Below are 17,516 nucleotides of genomic sequence, written 5' to 3'. Positions count from 1 at the left end.
AGAAGGAAGTTCTCCCCAGCAGCTAACAAATCAAAAAGTATTTATTTAAATCTGTTTCCCAAGCCAGAGTTGGACCTAAACCCCCAGAAGAGTGGAAAAAATAAATTCTATAGGTGGATCTGATGTTGTGAGAATGGAAAAATAAATCCAGAGTGAGGAGATAGACAGAGGTAGACCAAAGAGGTGAGATTGGGCTGCAAGGAGAGAGGAAGGGCAGGCGTCTAGAATACAAATGGCCGCTGCAGCCTGGGCCCTTTCTGCAATCAGCTGGTAATGACTGCACAACTCTCAGCAGCCCTAATGAAAATGACTTCCAATTCCCGGCTCACTGTATTGATTGTGTTTTCATCTTTATAAAATGAATATGGGGAGCCAGCTTGTCTATATGCCAAGTATGAAAACTATGGGGAGGTGGTGGTGATGGTGGTGGTAGGGTCCCAGCAGAAAGCACGCGGCGTGGCAATCAAGTGTGCAAGTGTACTTCTACCCTTCAGAAAATCACACAGAGTTTAAGACCAAAATAAAAATGCTAAAAGAGACGGACAGTTTGGGATTGGTTTTGATTCATGGTTAAGATTAGATTTCGAATTAAATTGGAACCTGAGCGTGGAGTGAAGGCCTGTTCCACCTGAGGATGCAGGGTCAGAGTTGCAGTTTGCTTTGCCTCGAAAAACTACAAACAAGTCAAACTGACAACATTAGCATTTTGCAAGCTCAGGGGTTGAGGCAGGCCGTCCAAAACTTAAGGGTTTTGTGAAGAGTTTGATCCCCGGCCCCGGCCCAGCACCGCAGGAGCATCCTGGGGGAAGCAGCTTGGCTTTTGAAGTGCAACTTCATCAGCTCTGCATGAGTTTGCCTGGGGTTTATCATCTAGAAGATCTTAAAACGGGGATGAGTGTTGAGAGCAGTGCAAACGAGGACTTTCTTAGTGTTGGATCAAAATACAAAGGCGAATTTTTAATAACTTTCCTGTGCTTTACATCTTTGAGATTATCTAATCACAGTGGTGCGCTTTAGACACAAGCGTAAGTCGGGCCTTAAATGCATGCTACAGTTGGAGGAAATATCCCCCCCCCCAACTGACAACAGCAGGAGATGCTGATGGTTAAGATTAAAAGTTACAGCTTCTGTCTTTTGGGTTTTATGGTTTAGTAACTGTAATTTACCACTTTAATTAAATCAATTAAAATCTGACACAAAAAATTGGGCAGACCAGGTCCAACGGGGGTTTAGAGGCCCGGTAAGGTCAAAAGCCGGGGAAGCAATCTGCCGTGGACTGTTGATCAAACTTAATAAGATCTACTGTTGTTGTGAAAGAAAAAGAAATTCACAAAGTTAGACTTTCTCTTACAACAAACAAAAGAAAACATGACTTTTTAACATGTTCCTGTGGCATTTTTCCCCTAGATGGTGGACGTAACGTAATTTCCGCACTATTGGTGGAGGAATTATATATTTTCAGACTTAACTTGATGAAGTTTGTCTATCGTTTCAACTCAAACTTATTTGACATATAGCAAATAGGATCTTATCATCCAATCAGTGTTGTCCAAAAGTACCTATACCTTTTCCGATGACTCATGGTTTAGTTTTTCTAAAATTTCATTTTGTATTCCTGAAATTACTTTCATTTTCTGATTTTTTTTTTTAATATTTTGTTTTGGTTTGTGGAATTTTGTTTTGTGAGATGTAATGTTGTCTATGTGCTTTTTGTTTTGCTTTTTTAATGGTCTCTAAAGGGTCTATATCATGCAATTCTTAAGCTTTTCAGAGTAAACTACAGTATATATATACTAATATATTAACTATGGCACACTAAAAAACACATTTTTAAGGAATTATTACTTAGTTTCCTGAGCTCAACCCAGAAGTAAGATGACTCGATCTGTAAGGCACCGCCTTTCACTCCTTGTGGGTGCCGCCCATTTCATGACGTCGTCCTAGAGCCGGCCTAAGCGGCGTGTCTGCGTTTTGACCATGAAAACGAGCAAGATCTAACACTTCTCAAACATATTGTGCATATAAAAAGTGTTTAGCCAATCACCGCTAGCTCTACGGAGACAGTGTGGGTTGTGTGTTAGCCTGGGTGGGCGGTGCTTATCTACGTCACAATGAGAGAACCCAACCCGTTTTTTGTTTATTGGGAGGGGCTGGTGCTCAGAGCACAGGTTTATGGAGGAATAATAACAATTGGTCGCTAGTAGACTGCTGGAAGTTAGAAGCTGGGGAAAGTATGGTGCACTGGGGTTCTGTCCTCTATTCTCATCTACGTCTCCTCTCCTCTATTCTTGATCATTTAGTTCTCCATGCCTCTGTTTGGTGCAGTGCGATTCATGTGTTGTCCCTCTTTCCCACTTCTCTCCAGGAGAGCGGGATTGATTCCAGATTCCAATTGGCTCATCTGTGCTCCCAGTTTCCTGGTTTCGTTTAGCCACTAACTATTGAATTCTATGATTTCATGTTCTCATACAATTACTGGTATACAGCCCATTGAGAAGACTATTGTCGAATACTGAGAGATGGGTAAATGGAGCAAAATATCGCCAGCTAGTAGCTCAAAATATTGTTTTTGCATGAAATAGGCCCTTTTTTGCATTGAGTGATTTGATGATGTGATTTGGACTTCAGGGGCCACCGGTCTGGGGGGGGGAGTGGTCCAGTTCTCATCATATATAGTCGTTGTTTATGCCTTACAAGTGGATTGTTTCCATTTCTTGCCTTTTCTCTGTCACGTGTTTCCATTTTCCACGATTGTCTATTCTGTGTGTTGTTGTTTAACTGGCATTAATATAGAAAAAGGGGAAAAATCTGGATTTTTTTTTTGTTTTTGTTTGAAGTTCGATGCAGCTGTTTGAAAAATCCCACAGATGCCGTTTGTTCTTTAAAATAGTGTATCATCATCATCATCATCATCACCATTGTGTTTCATTATAAATGGAGGCTAATCATTTATCCTCCTTTACAGAAACGCTTCAGAGCCACTTTTCATGCCTGTTCAATCAAAACACCTTACTTGTTGCGTCAGGAGCTTTTCTCTTTGAGGCTGTCATTTGTCGCCACAGCACAGTATTTACTCACATATTAGAAGAAAATAAACACCTCGGAGTTGAGCGCATGTAATGTGATTTTCATAACTCTGGCTCCATCCAATGATTGCTTTGTTCTCTTCAAATCTGAATTACCTTGTCAACAAACTATTATGATTCATCCAAACAGCGGTAACTATATTGATGTTTGGTTAGTTCAGTGGGGCTCCTTTAGTCAACCCTGTTGACTCTAATGGCTTCATTTGCACTCCATTACATCTCGTACAACGAAGTCCTGTGATCCCGCCAAATCAACACCTGTTTACACGGATGGTATGCGGAGAGGAGAGCGGCCTAATGAGAGACGGCGAGATTTTTCAGATGACAGCGTCAGGTTTTTCAAAGGCTCAAGCAGCTCTCATTCATGCCTTGAAGGTTAAAACGCTGCAGAGGAAATGAAGTCTTTAACACATAGCCTTACTCACTGCTATGGTGGCATTGGCCCACAAAAGAAACCAAGGAAAACGTCAGATTCCGTTTTGTTCACTTTGTATTATGGTCGTAGTTGTTGAGTTTTTTTTCTATTGTTATCCATCATCTAACCTCATGTGGTGCTATAAAACTTAACCCATTAAAGTCTACATTTTACATTTTTCAAATGAAGATCTTTTTTTTAAAACTTTTTGATAACATCTACAAAACAAAAAAACGTGCCATACATTTCTGTAATGATTATAGATAGGATCATTTATGATGTGTTAAAAGAAATATGCATGAAAAAAAACCCGTCAGAATCTGTTTGAATATCTTTAAGCCTTTATCTGCATGTATGATAATTTAGCACACTGAAGACATATTTCTAATAAAATATGAGTTGTTATCGGGTAAACAATTTCCTACCCCAAAGTAAGACGACACGATCTCGGAGGCCCCGAATGACATCATCCTAGATCATCTGCATCATCATCATCCGGCATCTGCATCGTGTCTGCGTTTTGACCACGAAAACGAGGCTAAAGTGAGCGTCTGATTTTTTTTTCTTTTCAGCTTCCGGTTTTCCTTCACGTTTGATTTTAAGGTTTATCTTCATCCTCTGTAAAACATCTGCTTTAAAAGTTATTTGTTCACTAGATTTTGTGTGGGAACCATCAAAATGTGATCTAGATTTTCTATTAACTGTTAAAAAGTGGAAGCTGCTGACGGCAGTTTGAGCCTCGTCCAACTTTTTTAAGGTGCGACGGATAAATATAAATAACAAACGGTAACTAAAACTAGTATTCTTTAATAATAAATGTGAATCCACCATTTGAAAAACTTTATTAGCAGAAACATAAGACAGCCAGTTGCTGAATATTCTGCATTATTATTAAGGTTTGTGGGAACAACTGTCACAATAAATCCATGTTTGGAGTAAAGACTCCTGGTTATTTCTGTTAAATGCAGCTTTCTCTCATTATGAAGTGGAAGGTTCTTCTTCTGTTTCCTCTCCGACTCTTTTCTGCCATAAGAAACTCTCCTTCTTTTGTCTTTTTGTTGAACGTGGTAGCTCCGGGGCTTCAATTTAGTGGTCGGTGGAGGCGCTTTACAAACGTAGTGGATGGATTTTAAACACGTGACCGAGCGACTTGCATCAAGAATGAGTCGGATCTGGTGGAGAAAATCCAGTAGTTTTCCAGAATAAAACTTCCTTCAGAATCAGATTAAAAATAAAACAGAAAATGTAAATCAGGTTTTTTCCTTTTTTTTTTTATATTTGTCTGAGGCCCGGTACCGGTCCGGGGCACCGGGGTTGGCCACTGATCTAACAGAAATGATTTGTGTGAGTGTAACAAGTGCTTCACATCTTCTTTTAATCCATTTTTCTACAGCCAACAGAGATTGAGTAATGCAGAGTTAAAATTCAGGGCTTATTCCTCTGGACAGCCAAATCACATCAGTGAAAGCCATGGATCTAAACACATCTGCAATGCGATGAAGGAACGCTGTCTGGATAAACATAAGTGTGCATCTGTTAGCAGGTGGGGATGCTATTAACTCCCTGCGGTTTGATTTAATTGGCTAAAAAGAGTGCGAGCGCCTCTTACTGCGGTTTGCCTTTGGCTTGACATGTCAGCTCCAGGTTCTCTCCTTCCCTCGTCAAACCCTGAGGAAACCTCACCGCGATCTTCACCTCCGGTTTGTCTGAAAAGGGGGAAGAAATAAATATATATATTTAAATAAAATGCAGGAAAAAATACCAGAAATAGAGAGAAAATGTGTTCGACTCGTGTTTTGGTGAAATGCAGCGAGAGCCTTCGTTCCACAGCTAAACTCTTTAACTATTAATCGGGTCAATATGAGGCTTTATGTCTTCATGCTGCAAACCTGACTTTGATGTTTGTTCACAGAAACCTGCAATAACCATCATGTTTGATTCGACTCATTGGTTCAGGGCTGGGTCATTTTGATTCTACCTGTATAAAAATGAGATTCCTTTTTCTGCGGAATGAAACACTGGCTGACCAGTCAGCTGATCTTCTCCTCACAAGGTTAGTTAAGACTGCAGTGGTCCCTCCTTTATTGTGGGGTCACAGTCCATGAATAAATCCACAAAGCAGGACTAAAGTTCTGCTTGTTTACGTAGATTATGTAGACTGAATGCATTTTGTACAGGAGACACAGCACAGAGGAGACTGATTGATAGGGATCAACAGCCAATCAGAAAGCAGAACACAGTAATAAAAAACAAAAAAATGGAAGAATGTATAATTGCACCCAAAAAATATGTTAAACAGCGGGAATGGAGCACCAAGACCCAATGCAATGTGGATAAGATCACACTAAGAAAAGAGGAATTCCATTTGTATTTCAACCACACATCCAAATGAACAAGGACAAACTGAATTTTTATGCTATTTTAAAAGGTTCTGGATCAACCTACATGTGTGCCGAAATAACTAAGAAACCTGAGGGACGAACATCTGATCACAGACAGACAGATGGAGAGAGGGAGAAAGAAAGAGAGCTCAGGAAGTGCATTTTATAAACAAGTTAAAATGAAATGTCATATTTAACTATGAATGATTCATCGTTAAGGATGTGGATCATTACTGGGGTGGCGATACGATTCCATTCACGAATCAAGATCAACGATTCACGGATCTAACTACGATTCTTACTATTTAATATACGTTGTGCTTAAATGTTTATTATATGTTTGTTTGGATGTATTAAAATTAAAAATAATATTTATTTAGTCATTTATACCTTGATTTAAAACAGGAAATCAGAATAAAAAAACCACAAAAGATAAAAACATGAAGATTTTTTTTTCATCAATATTTTCTGATTTTTTTTTTTTACATCGCTTCTGTTTTGGATGATTTAACAACAAATCCTGAAAATGCTTCCACAGTGTTTCCATGCCCAAAGTTTAGTTGACGACCGTTCCAGTAGATCAATGACTAGAAGTTAGTAAATTAAGACACAGCGACTCCTAGAAATGGAACAACTAGAAAACCCTCACAGTCCTTTAACACCAGAGCTGTCGCCGGGACGGTATGCCGTAACCCCTCGACTGTTCACACCGTCAACGTGAATCAGCTCATTCTGAGAAGGAAATAAGCAGCTTTTCACATCGTCTTTGCACCGATACGCAAAACCATTACTACTGTTTAGCGTTACATGACGACTTTTCTCCAGGACCTAGAATTATGTTACTGATTGTCAAAAGCAACACTGACATCTTCAGTGGAAGAACCAAAACAGTTTAAATGAACGCTGTACAGATGTCTTCCAGTACGAAATCAATCACCGGATTATGTAAGATTCTTAAAATCACAATTAATCACAGTTTTAGTCAAAATGTTGACCAAATTTAAAACAAAATCAGTTTTGGAGAACTTCTTTCAATAAACGGAACTTGAGTCAATTTTTTCTTTACCTAAAATAAAAAACTTGACAGTTTTACTTTGAAAAGGTGAGCCTCACCAACACTTCACTTTGAATATGTATTTACTTCCTGCTACAGTAGCACATCTAGCTTCATTAGTTTAATTTAAAATCCAACAATATTTTGCACTTTAGAGCCACAATTACATTTCCTGGAGTGTCTTTTTACTATACTCTACTATATGTCTAAAAGAAAAAAAAAGAAAAGAAAATCAGTAATCTCTGACGTCATAAATATTCACACTCATTTCTTCTGGAACAGATAGCAAATATCTGAGTATTCGGATACTCGTTACAGCCCCCATTTTTGAAGATATACATTTTGCACGGTTGTGGAATGATTCTATTGGGAGAAGATAATAATAGCAGAGGCGGGTGGGCTTTACAAGGCTTGGCCCATGATGGAAAGACAACACATTCTTCCTAGAACAGGAATCTAGATTTAGATTTAGGGTCACTCTTACTTTGTATTTTCTCCAATCATCATCACCATAACTAACAGTTCTTTGGATCAGTGAGGGGAAGAAACGACTGAAGAGGCTCTGCCTGAAGACGGCGTCCTGCCTCATCAGTGTGTGGTGCATCGTTTTCCTTGTTTATCTGTTCTCCATGCAGACACTGCACTGTTGGTTCTGCGCTTTATGCAACGTCATGTTCGAACCCGTCACAAGCAGCTTCGCATCAGCCTGTTTAGCTGCTTTCAGCTGCTGCTGCTGGTCCAACACATTATTTTGCACCAAGTTTATTCTCTGCTCCATCTTTTTAACTGAACTTACTCAATATTTAATTTAGCTTAAAGTCCAATCATCTTATGCTGTCTTTTCGAAATGTTCCCAGTGGTCTTTTAAGCACGATTATGTTGTTTTTAGTCCTAATAAAAGAAAAAGAAAGGTGTTGTTTTCTGCAGAGCGGCAGGAGTTCATTAAAAATTCGCCTCTGAGTTGTAGATGGGGCTGTTGGCGCCAAACAACACCGTCCCCTCCCTTCACCTATCAGTTTACGGGCTCTCCTGCTAGCGTACAACCCCTCACACCCCCGACCTAACATTAGCGGTGCAGCAGAAATGGTGAGCAGGGTTGGAGCTTACCAGCCGTACAGGTTAAATCCAGATTCCAGCTCAGACGAGGAAAACAAAGACGTTCATGGATCTCTTTGTCTATAAGTGGATGCATCAGAATGGAGCAGAGCACGGAGCTTGTGGCTTATTTTCAAACAAGATCTTGTCTTGATTCACAAACACTTTGATTAAAGAAAGAATCCAAAATGCAATTTTAAGCTAAATTTTCTTTATCTGTGCTCTCCATAATCAAAAAAAACCCCACAAAAAAACACCATTTTCTTTGAAATGGATCTTTGAAAGATACCATCCTGCGATGGGGAAACAACAGCAGAATTTTCAAGATGTCATGCTGCCACCCAATAATTTGAAAGTCATTGGTGTGGTCATGAATGTAGGCAGCGCCCGTTAGGGGTCAGTCAGGCGGGGACGACGCTGTTATTAAATCTGGTGACACAGGACGGTGGCAGCCGGGTTGCAGGCCAGCAGCAGCTCTAATTGGACGACGTTTATTTTAGAGATGTGTGTTTTAGAGAAAATCTGTTTGGTCGCTGTCAAATTTCAAACTTTTTCTTAAAACCTCCTTGGCCATTGCACAGCATGTAAAAATGCGACTGCCGCCTCCTAATTAGGAGCCGCCTGCCGAATTGGCTGAAAAACTTGCTTTTAGGCCGCCGCGCAGTGGCGTTTTTGGTGACCATAGTCTAAACATCTCTTTTTTCCTCAAATTCTTCAACTCTTCTTCCAGTCTGTTGAAATTAGTTGCATATCTCCTAAAATATACAACAGTTTCTTTTGTAACAAATATTCTAGAATGAGATCACACAAGTGACAAACTGTCGCTTAGACTCTTGTCCAACATCAAGAAACCCAACAAGTGAAAAACCATCTGCTTAAGAAGGCAGAGCGGTGCTGAAAGTCCGAGTACAACCCAGCGAGGAGCATCACATGGGTCTTCTCTTTAAGTCAGGCCATCAGTGATCCAAACAACTGCGAAAGCGTCTCCGCTTTCTTCCTGGAACTTCGCTCAGCAGTTCAAGCAGGATGGTGTTGACCTCTGTGACAAACCGCAGACCCGTCCGAGCCTCGTGGTCCAGATGAGTGGACTCCAGGAGGCAGAGAGTTGATGACATCTGCAGCTTCAGAGCCGCAGCAGTTTGCAAACTGCGGGGAGGTTTGAACTTTAATGTTGGGCATAAAACCATCTTAAAACCCATTACCATTTCCACTCTCTATTGGGAGTAAACAGATACATGTTTAAAACGGTGAAATGTCAAAGTACTTAAGGATGGCAAGAGGGCTCTAGAGGGAGCATCTTCATGTTCTTGAACCCTTGAGGGTGAAGGAAAGTAAAGACTGAATAAAAATATAAAAAAAAGAATAAATTGCCTTCCTCAAATGCTCCAACTGCATTTCTTTAAGGCAAGTTTAAGCTAAAAAGGCAAAAGCTTCCTGTTACACAAGCCACTGCTCCTTTACTGTGTCTTTACTGCACACCATAATCCAGTCTTGAACTTTGCTCGGCACTGATGTTCAGTGAAACTATAAACAAACCTAACAAAAACAGACCCAATAGAACTTAACTCAAGGAGGTTACTTGATAAAGATTGCAGAGCAGAAACTTTCTCTTTGAGGAAAACTGATTCTGTTTGGACAAACCAGCAGGGGGACCTAAGAGACCAAAGCTCCTGCCCCGTTTTAAATATTACTGTTGCTCGTGTTTTCATATAAATAAATATATTATCCATGGATTCAAAGATGTGCAAAACAAAACAGCACCGTAAAAAAAAATGTTAAAAATTCCAAACATTACAGCTACGGGCCGGTAATATTCCAATAGAAAGACTCCAATAAGAGAAGGGTTTTCTAAAGAGGGAGGACACATATTAAGAAAATTAAACATGAAAAATTATTTTTAGAAGTTTAGCTTTATTTAAAAAGCTGTGATTCTGAAGCGGACGAAAAATATAATCCATTTGAAAAATTGTATTTGTCGCATAGAAAAATGCTCCCTGCACCAACCTCTCAGAAATGGGAGGGTGCCAACGGTCCCACCCATAAGTCAGAGGTGAATTTCTAATGAACTCCTGCTGCTCTGCAGTAAGTATGTTCTGGAAAATGACACAGGATTTTAATTTTGCCTAATAATGGCGTACTCAGTGGTAAAAGACCACTGAGAATGCTTTAAAAATGGATCAAATAGTGAGCAGAGTGGATCTTTAAAGAAGATAATGGTAACCCTTAAAATTTAATAACTATATATTTTCAAAGAAACCTTTCTATTTAAACGTTTTTTGGGGAATAAATATGCGTTTAAATTAAAATGTTCTATTTTCTATGAACGAATCTTACTAAAAAAAAAACATGCATCCTTTATTAATAGGACAATTTGTGATTTTACTTTTGTAGGAATCAACAAAACCAAAACAGTATATCTTTGACATCCGTCACAAGAATGATTGCAGAAAAGTGTAATTACAGTTTCCAACAGTGCAGTAAAATGTTCTTGTTCTCTGCCCGCTTTTATGGCCTAAATGTTCTATTTGGTGGTTGCATTTTTAATCAGCCTGCAGACGGCAGAATCTAGCCTGAGTTACGGCTTCAAAGACGGCAGTAAAGTTGCACACTGCTGTTCGACCTTCTCTGTAATAAACAACACGTGTCTGCTTGTCCATCTGTCTAAATCACACCCTGTCAGAGGCTGGCTTTCGGTTTGGTTGATGGACAGCGGACGGGCGAAGCGCCAGGTCCTCTGCTCAGTGGGCATGCACGGATTTAGACTGCAGCCCTTTGGCTTTATTTCCATTCCAGGCACTATGTGGCATCCTGCAACGTTTCCAGTGCTTGCAACTGACCTTGTCATCTCAAAGCTATAAACGTGAAGGGCGGCAAGCGTCTGTAGGTTGTTGTGAAGTAGTTGTGAAGACGCTTTCTGGTTTCTGCATGATGAAAAAAAACAACAAAAAAACTGCCAGATTCAGATTACAGCACTAGTAGAAATGAAGGAGCGTCCACCATATATATATATATATGTACACGAGATGGCCGTCATCATTATGCTAACAGAATTAGTTGCTTTATTGTGTGTCTCGCCTCATCACCATCCAGCCAACCTTAAGGGGAAAACAAGCTGGCCTGCTCCACATACCCACATAATTAACCTCAAACAAAGCATTTTATAGCACCAATGATTCATTTAGTTAACCATTTCCAGGAAAGACACAGATTTTCAACAGTGGAGGCAAAATTGTTGGAAACAATTTGAGAAAATAACCAAATTTAACTGTTCACATTGCTCTTCATCACACTGGAATAAAAAAAAAAGTGAATTTATTTCACACAGCCAGAAGAACACGCTTAACTTACAACAGGCTGGCTGAAACAAGCCGCCCTCGTTTCAACAGTGACTTATGATCTAATCAAAGGTCCCAACAACCGAAAAATCTCAGACATTAGTGGAAAAGCTGAAAACTCCCACAAAAAGCACGATTTAGAGAAAAAAAGCAAGATTTAGAGGTTGCTTTAACACTACTTTCCAGATCACGCAGAGGCTCCAGAACCCCCCCCCCCCCCCCCCCCCACTGACGTGGGGTTATTTTTCCACGCCAACAGCTGACCCATGGAAAAACCGACCAGCTTTTGCTTCCATTACTGAGCACAAAATCAAAACATTCCCTCGTTTTATGCCTCTGAAACTTCATATCTTTGGCCCGCGGCGTGTCCTAGCATTCTAGTTAAAAATAAAATTTACTCTTTAGCTATCTGACCTTTCCCTGCGAGCGCTAGAGGAAGAGATCAGTGGATCTACAGAGGCAGCATGACATTTTGCTGGCCTCTGATAACAGGGAGCCCACATGGACCACCGGCACCGCGCCTCACACCGCTTCACGCCGAGGCTTCAGCCGTCATGCTGTAATGCACCAAAGGGGCAAGGAGCAACGCCGGATGTAGGCATGGGAAAGAGGGGGGGCAACCCCACCCCAAATGACACGACTGCCCATGACCAAAGAGACAAAAGTGGCAAAAAACTTCAATTAAATAAGAATAAAAGTGAAAAGATGGACGGACAGAAAAACACAAGACACAAACCAGTGTCCTGCTTGTGCCTGTCCCAAGCCCGGTAAAATAGTGTCGTGTTAGGAAGAGCATTTAACATGAAAGACAATACAAATAGATCACATGAGGACATGGGTTCATGAATAGGTATACTGTCATCATGATATCATAGTTTCCTATTTAGTGGCTGGATGGCTCAGTTGGTGAAGCGCAGAGCTGGTACATGGGAAACCAAGGGTTCAATTTCCATGGGACACCTCCAGTGTGGGTCCTTGGGCAAGACCCTTCACGCTACTGCCTGTCGCTGCAGGGGGAAATTCCCTGTGCTGGTCCCCAGCCTGGATGAAATTGTGTCAGGAGGACTGACACAACACCCCCCATTTTAAAGTCTGTTCACTGGTTCCCGGGCAAAATCTGCTGATAGATTCTAGAAAACCAGAGGAGACCGATCTTTTGAAGCAGACGATGGAAGGAACTTCCACCTTCCTTGCGTTCACTGGACTCTTGTGAAAGAAATTGCTTTTATTTTTTAACATTTTTACCTTTTCAGCAACAATTCTTTTGTGTTTTATCCCCTGCTTCTTACCCCAAACTAGGATGCGGGGGTTTTACGACACGCTGTCCTTTGCAGATAAGGAAGGATGCTGTTTGAGCTAAAAACAAGTCTGATTCCCCCTCCATAGAATAAATACACACCAAGTTTTATTTTTTATTCTAAGAAATTTAAAACTTTGATTCTCTTTCGGTGCATGAGTTTGACACATGTGGTCTAGAGGAATTTATCTGACAACTCTGTTGACGTTTTTAAAAGCATCAACCCAACGCTCAGTAGGTTGACCCCCCCTCCCTCCCACTATGGGGGGGGGGGCATTTTATTCCACATAAAATGGACAGATGAATTCTGCACAAACTCAAATAAACTCGATAGATTACTGAGATAACATCAAACGGCTCTGCTGGTCACAAGGAACTTAGTTCCTGTGACCCCGCCCCTTTAGAGCTATGCATATTTATGCTGTCACAGCACCTTCATTTGGTTTAAACACAATGTATGACTGGCGTTAAAAGCCTCATCATGCTCATCCATAAAGTGGTCATCCATGACCACTTTATTCTATCAAGTGTCAAGTTTAATTCCATTTTATCTGTCACCTTAATGCTGCTCCAGAACTGATCTGACTTAGAAAAAATCTATTTTTTTACTAATCTGACACTTAAAAGGGTCATGAACGGTTAGCGCCTCATGGTGAACCCTCTGCAGGTGCTGTCATGATGTTTTGCTTTATGTTTTGTGAGGCATTAAGCTCAACAAAGGGCGGCTTCAGGCAGATTGCAAGCCACTTTGGTTGCATGCTGGGAGTTCACAGCAACAAATCCCCTGAATGTAAATGTTTGGAGTAACGTCCAAAAGCTTCTGACTGCTTAAGTGATGCAGAAATGCATCTGTCCAGCTCTTAAGATGACATTTGAGGCGCTAGATAGAAACCGTTACAGAGAAAATTTCAATTTGAATCTCTGAGCAGAAGCAGATCTGCTGCACGTTGTGCCGTACGAGGGCGCTGAGCTCAAAAAGATGTCACATCAGCTGTTGGAGTCGGTGGGAGCAGAACTTGATTAAGTAGAAATTAAAGTCATTGGAGCTAAATTTGCCATGGGCTATATTTGAAATCCAGGAAAAGAGCTGTCACAAGGTTTTGGATCATCGAATGATCCTTGATTTATCTCTGAAACCTGAACTTTATTTTCAAATCTGAAACCAGGCGTTAGCACGAGCTTCCTTTTTCCTGGGGTGGAGCAGATGAAAAGTATGGGGCCAAGCAAAAAACAAACGTGACACTTAAAAAATAAAAGTCAAGATTCAACCATGTTATTAAAGAACACAACTAAACTAAAAACAAATGCACATATTTCCTGGTTCTCCTTCTTGAAGGCTCTGCCTGAGCGGAGGTGAAATTCAGACGCTTTCCTTTAAGTTGGCTGGACAGGCTGATGTTGGACCAGAAAACAGGCTTTCCTCTGCTACATTTATTTCCATCACAATGCCTAAAATATAGTTTTCCCCAATTCGTCCTGCTTTTTAGAGCCTCAGATTGAACATTGTGGAGAATCCACAGGTGGGAGGAAGGCTCAGAAAGTATGAAACGGATTGTCATTCTAAAAAAAGTCGGAATTTGTTGATTGTTTTTCCGTTTTACATAAAAGTCTGGGGTTATTGAACTAGAATGTTAAATTTTCATTTTCATTTCATCAAACAAGGATATCATTTCAGTCAACATGATAAACGTCCTCAAACGTTAAAGTTTCAATGAAACTGAAATCATTTTTTTTGGTGTTTTAAACGTGGCATTTTTCTGATGATGGAGAACGCATAAAAAGAAAATTAAGCCTAAAATTGCATTTGTGAGTATTTATTTTTTTCAATTTATTGTGAATGAAAAATATCCTTTTTGTGAAGTAGAAAATATGTTAGCTCCCTGCTCTGCTCCATTCTGATCATCCACCTGCAGACAAATAGATCCATGAACGTCTTTATATTCCTCGTCTGAGCTAGATCAAAGCTTTACGGCTGGATGAGCTCCGATATTGCTCGCCATTTTGGATGCTCCAGACGGTGCATGAGACGGGGGTTTCTCTGTGGCAACAGTCCACAACTTAGAGAGGAATTTATGAACTCCTGCTGCTCTGCAGAAACTACTGTATGTTTCAGAAAACAACAGATTTTTGGATTAAATTATATACGATTGGCTAAAAACTGCATCATCCTAGTTAAAAGACCACTGGGAACGCTTTGAAAATAGATCACAAGATGGGAGTTAAACTGTGGAAATGATTGTAACTTCATTCAGGGGTTAAGCATAATAATAACTGGGAACCTAAAATGTAAATCGCTAAACTTAATGTACCCACTGCTGGTCAAAAGCTTCATCTAGACATGACATATTTGCACCACACTGACAACTAATGTGCTTTTTCCAGTTTTGTAGAATCTTGTTTGCGTTCTGAGTTAGGACTTTTGTTTGTGTGTGTTTTTTCCCACGGTGTCATGATTTGTGTCACTAACCGGAGCTGTCGGTGTTAAACGTGTCTGCTTGCGCGTGTTAAAGAGCCGAATAACAGGCACTAGTTTATCTCTTTGACCATTTACAGAACCGTCGTAAGTCCAGTAGATTCTGAGGCTGCTTTTTTCCATGTCATAATCACCTGATTAACGTTGATTGCATAAACACTGTCGTGGATTTTATCAGCTTCAGAATCCATTTGGAATTAAATTAATTGTGTAACTGGTTGATGAGCGTCAATATCAGATCTAAATCTGGTGCTACAGGGTTAGAGATGGTTCTTTATTTTCAAGAAATGACCTTCATTCTCAGTCTCCAACTAACAGTAAACCACATTTGTTTTTGTGTCTTCATGTCTGTAAGGCTGTCAGCTTTCTTTTTTAATTCAGTTTTCATTGAACCATGCGGGAAAACGCATTTGACCCATCCCAAGCGGTCCAGCAACGTGCTTCTCCAAAAGGGGGGCAGGTGGTGGTGAGCTGTCTTGTTAAAGTGCACTTGAGATGTTATGAACGGTCGGGTGGGGAGCCCAACCAAGCATTCTGGAAAGAGGGTTGATTACAGCGGAATCGAACTGGCAACCCTCCAGCCACAAAGCTGCTGCTACAGCCTCTTGGCCATGACTGCCCCTTCATTCCAAAGCAACTTTATTTAAAGTGGAGCTCAGAGAGAAAAAAAACAAAGACTCAATGAAACAGAATAGACTGTTACGAATGTATCCATCCATTCATTTCTCAAGGTTTTTCATTTATAGCTGAACATCAAGCAGAAAAATAAATGTGTGAATTTTTCTCACACCAAAGGCTCACGTGATGCATGCTGAGTGCCACGAAGACAACAGCTGGCAAACACACTGGATCCTCTGCCCTCGCTGAAGCTGTGAGAGCCCTGCGTTTGCTTACCTTGACCGTGCTGATGCGAACGCAGCGGGGCGGCAGTCTTTATGCTAAGCAATGCAATCTTAAACTGATGAACATTGTTGGGGCATCTGCTCAGTGCAGCACATCCAAGGCTGTACAGGTAAACTGGGGCTCTGTTTTTTTGTCTCTGCGGCATCATTATCTCATCTGCATTTAAAGAAGCAATAAAGGTTAATTACTCTGACTGATCCAAACTTTGTTTACTTGGCTGTCGCCTCCAGCTGGCAAACGATTCCCCCTCCATTTAGGAGATGCTCTTTCTTTGCCGCTCATCTACTCTACAGCTTATGCCCCAGTTGTTCTTAAAATAAAAAATAAAAGAGTCCTTGTTCGCTCATGGAGTCTGCTCGATTAAACCTATTTTCTTTGCAAGATTCCCAACTGAGGGGAACAACATGGAAGAATCTACTGGAACTGATCAAATGCTCTCCACGGATTGTAATTCCACTTCTTCTATTTTAGAACTGGTATCTTTGGACGACACATCCATTCAGACTAACTTTAGCTAACTAACTAACTTTAACTAATGAATTCAAGAAAGCCAAAACAAAAAACACCACTAATGTGGTGAGATGTGCTTCACTTTTGTGGCCTTTTATAGTTGGAAAGCAGTTCCAGACAAGTTGCCATGCAATTTTTTTAAGGTTAAGTCTTTTGCATACAAAAAGATGACCATTGACTACACATCAAAAGTTAAACTAGCTGAACTTTGACCAATCAGGGATTTGGTACTGATGTTTGGGTAGCATTCTTGTCAATTTACGGAACCGTTTGAATATCATCATGAAGGAAGGAAAATTTTACAATTGCGGTTTGTGTCCTGGCTGGAATTCTTTGACACCAAGTCTTTTATCTATCGGCATAAGGCAGTGAGAGAAAACGCCTTAAGCAAGATGATCAAGATTTGCAACGGTACAAAATTTCGCGCAAAGCCTCTACCAACTGTGTGACTACATGTGCTGGTATCGGGTAGTGACAGACTTGTGTGAACACGGTATGCTAAAAGCATGTTCAAAAACCCACATGTAGCGTCCTTGAACACGTCACACATTCCCTGTGTTGGTACAGTACTTTTTTCTTAAAGGGCCTATATCATGCTTTTCTTAAGACTTTCAGAGTGAACCATATCCAACAGTTTCTTTAGTGTATCCTTTGACACACTAAAGAACGATTTTTTTAAAGAAATCTGAGTTATTATCGCAGCTCATTTTCCTACCAAGATTTGAGGAGACTCGATCTCTGAGGCACTGCCTTTCGCTCCTTGTGGGTGGCGCCCATTTCATGACGTCAACCTAGAGCCGGCCTCGGCAGTATGTCTGCGTTTTGCCCATGATATTTATGCTACACTATTGACCCAGCCGACCGCCGCTAGCTCCGTGGAGAAAGTGTGTGTGTTTGCCCGGGGGTGGTGCTGGGGGCGCAGTCTCTTCCTGGAAGGGGCTGTTCCTCACTTTGTGATGTCACAATG

At 40.7% G+C, this 17,516-nt stretch overlaps 1 protein-coding gene across 5 annotated transcripts in view; it reads right to left on the bottom strand.

Annotated features, from left to right (window-relative positions):
- cadm1a (cell adhesion molecule 1a) overlaps positions 1 to 17,516 on the bottom strand; it is a 501,435-nt gene that overhangs the window by 84,840 nt on the left and 399,079 nt on the right. For all 5 annotated transcript variants that reach the window (XM_023962566.2, XM_023962565.2, XM_023962567.2 and 2 more), the window contains one exon: positions 5,111 to 5,207. In XM_023962566.2, the coding sequence (XP_023818334.1) occupies positions 5,111 to 5,207 (97 nt within the window). The remainder of the gene's footprint in view (positions 1 to 5,110; positions 5,208 to 17,516) is intronic.

The sequence above is a fragment of the Oryzias latipes genome, chromosome 14 (assembly GCF_053564925.1).
Source record: "Oryzias latipes strain Hd-rR chromosome 14, Olatipes_Hd-rR_3.1".
Taxonomy (NCBI): domain Eukaryota; kingdom Metazoa; phylum Chordata; class Actinopteri; order Beloniformes; family Adrianichthyidae; genus Oryzias; species Oryzias latipes.
Note: the sequence above shows the minus strand (reverse complement) of the source record. Positions and strands in the feature narration are given on the sequence as shown.